Source organism: Barbus barbus (assembly GCF_936440315.1).
Source record: "Barbus barbus genome assembly, chromosome: 12".
NCBI lineage: Eukaryota > Metazoa > Chordata > Actinopteri > Cypriniformes > Cyprinidae > Barbus > Barbus barbus.
In genome coordinates, this window is record NC_136740.1 from 32,293,288 (window position 1) to 32,295,784 (window position 2,497).

At 46.8% G+C, this 2,497-nt stretch overlaps 1 protein-coding gene across 1 annotated transcript; it reads right to left on the minus strand.

Moving 5' to 3' along the window:
* Positions 1–381: 381 nt before the first annotated feature.
* tpbg1a (trophoblast glycoprotein 1a) lies at positions 382–1,761 on the minus strand (the record flags this gene model as incomplete). The annotated part of the gene is made up of 2 exons (XM_079431013.1): positions 382–1,315; positions 1,538–1,761. 2 exons carry the CDS (start codon positions 1,759–1,761, stop codon positions 382–384), a joined length of 1,158 nt encoding a protein of 385 aa, XP_079287139.1.
* Between the last annotated feature and the right edge of the window lie 736 nt (positions 1,762–2,497).

Consider the following 2,497-nt stretch of genomic DNA (forward strand, 5'->3'; position numbering starts at 1 on the left):
TAGCATATATCATGCATTTATTGGAACTGCATCAGTTATCAGTCAAACATGTTTCTAATGATATCTGCCAACCACTAATGATTTTGATCTATTTAGAAAACGTCAAGCACACCACTCTGCTACAAACAGAAATATCTACACTGGGAAAAAATAAAAGTTGAGCCAACTTAAAATTTTAAGGCAACCAGCTTCAGCAGATTTTTGAGTTCTCTCAACTTATTTTTGCATGAGATTCTCTACTTTTTGTTGCATAAACTTAAAACAACAAGTTGAGAAAACTCAAAAATCTGCTGAAGCTGGTTGCCTTAAAATTTTAAGTTGGCTCAACTTTTATTTTTTCACAGTGTAGAAACATTTGTACAGAAATGGTTGATGGTGCAGTTATAGAGTGACGTCGGATGGGATCTGTGTGATATGGGCGTCAGTAGAGATGTGCGCCGATCTCGGGTCCACTCGAGGCCGAGCCTGCTGACCGTGTGAAACGCGCCCCAGTCGAGGATCGGAGTCGATCTCGTAACGGTAACGATACCCCTCCAGCACATCTCGACAGGCTTCATATATTTCTGTGATCCACTTCTTGATATCCTTTCGATTGAGGTAGACAACAAAGAGGAAGACCATGCCTACAAATCCCAACACCAATCCAAGGAAAACGTAGGATGTTTGTAGGGACAAGTCGGTAACCTCTTCGCGAACATTACCGTAACACCCCAGCGCCTGCGCGCTAATACCCCGCAAAGATGTGCCACGAAGAGAAGCAGGGAATTCGCAAGACAGCTTGTCTGCATCACCCACTCGGACTTTCGAGCTGTTTAGCCAGTTTGTGAACTCTTGCGCTTCGCAAGTGCATGCATACGGATTCTGACCCAAAAGTAAAAGCACACGACCGAGTCTCTCCAGTTCGCGCAAGCCCTCATCGCTGATAGTTCTGAAGGCGTTTCCGGTCAAGTCCAGCTCTAGAAGTTGCTCGACGCCAGAGAACGTGCCGTTGTAGATGGCCACCAGAGAGTTGTTGTGCAAATGCAGACACTGCAGGTTCGGAAGAGGAGCGAACATCCCCGGGGGTAAGAGGACGAGGCGGTTTCCCGACAGATCGAGGCGCAGCAGGTTGGTGAGCTCTCCCCAGCGCAGGGCGGTGATGAGGTCCGTCAGAGTCGTGTAGTTATAGAGCGACGAGCGCAGGCTGAGCTCCTGCAGAGGGCTGCCAGGCACGGAGAACGCCTCAGGATGGATCAGAACCAGCTGGTTGTTGTTCAGGATTAGAGAATGCAGTGTGAGCAGAGAGGAGAACGCATACGCGCCGATCTCCATAATGCTGGGAGATTGAGAGAAAGTGCGAGGATTTTAAATGTTACAATATACAAATCAGCAAGAGCACATGACTGAGTCTGTATTAGTGTTAGAAGCGCAAAAATACAGACTATAATGGTGGATAGATAGATTTTGTTTATTAACAGTATCTTTTCTTCCCATTATTACTCTAGTCTAGACAGACAGTAGACTGATGGGTTTAGTTGACTAGCAGTGTGTTTCTCACCCGTTGTCGCTCAGGTTCAGGAGTGTGGCGTTCTGCGGTCCGCTGAAGGTGCTGGGATCGAGTCTGTGAATCGCGTTGCCGGTGATGATCAGGCTGCTCGCGTCGCGCGGGATCGCGGCAGACGCGCAGCGCACCGTCCTTTCAGAACACTCGCAGCGCGGCGGACACGACGCGACGCACGCCGAGACGCACAGCATCGTGCAGACGAGCGTCAGCGGCATCATCCTCGCGGTCCAGAGCATCTGACGGCACCGCGCGCAGAGTAAGTGCACATGCTTCACAGGAGCTCCTTACTAACAGACTGACCAGAAACACCTGTGATCTCAGAGATATAAGCGGGGGGTGGGGGAGGAGGTACTCCATCCACAGCACTGTATGTGCTCTATAGCCCGGGCTCATGAAAATGCCTATAAATAGTACGCCAAACAAAAACGTGTGGTATTGATACGCAAAAATGGCTTTGGCGTGCATATGATACGCATCTACCCCACAACCCGAATCCTACCCATTGCGTAGCATATACACGCCAAAGTCCATTTGTACATGTCAATACCACGCGTTTTTGTTTTTAGTTGGCGTACTATCTATACACACTTTCATGAGATCGGGTGGTCTGATCATAGAGAGCATTTCTAGAGCAGCTCGTGCTTTAGATGTAAAATATTAACTCATCTTTCCTTTGTCATGCATTAAATTCCCAACTATACAGCTGCACAAACACACTTTACAATCAAAACAGTTGATTAGTTTGCTGGGTTTAACATGCTGAAGCAATTAATGTTGAAGATGAAGACAGTATTGTGTTTTTGTGGTTAGTTAGTGGATGATGTTGGTAGTTAATGTGAATCTCTACACCTAACTGACTATATACATCCACTACAACTGAACAAAACACATTTGATTCAAACACATTCAGACACATCAAACATCAAGTATGGAGCATTTCAAGACAAAGAAAAT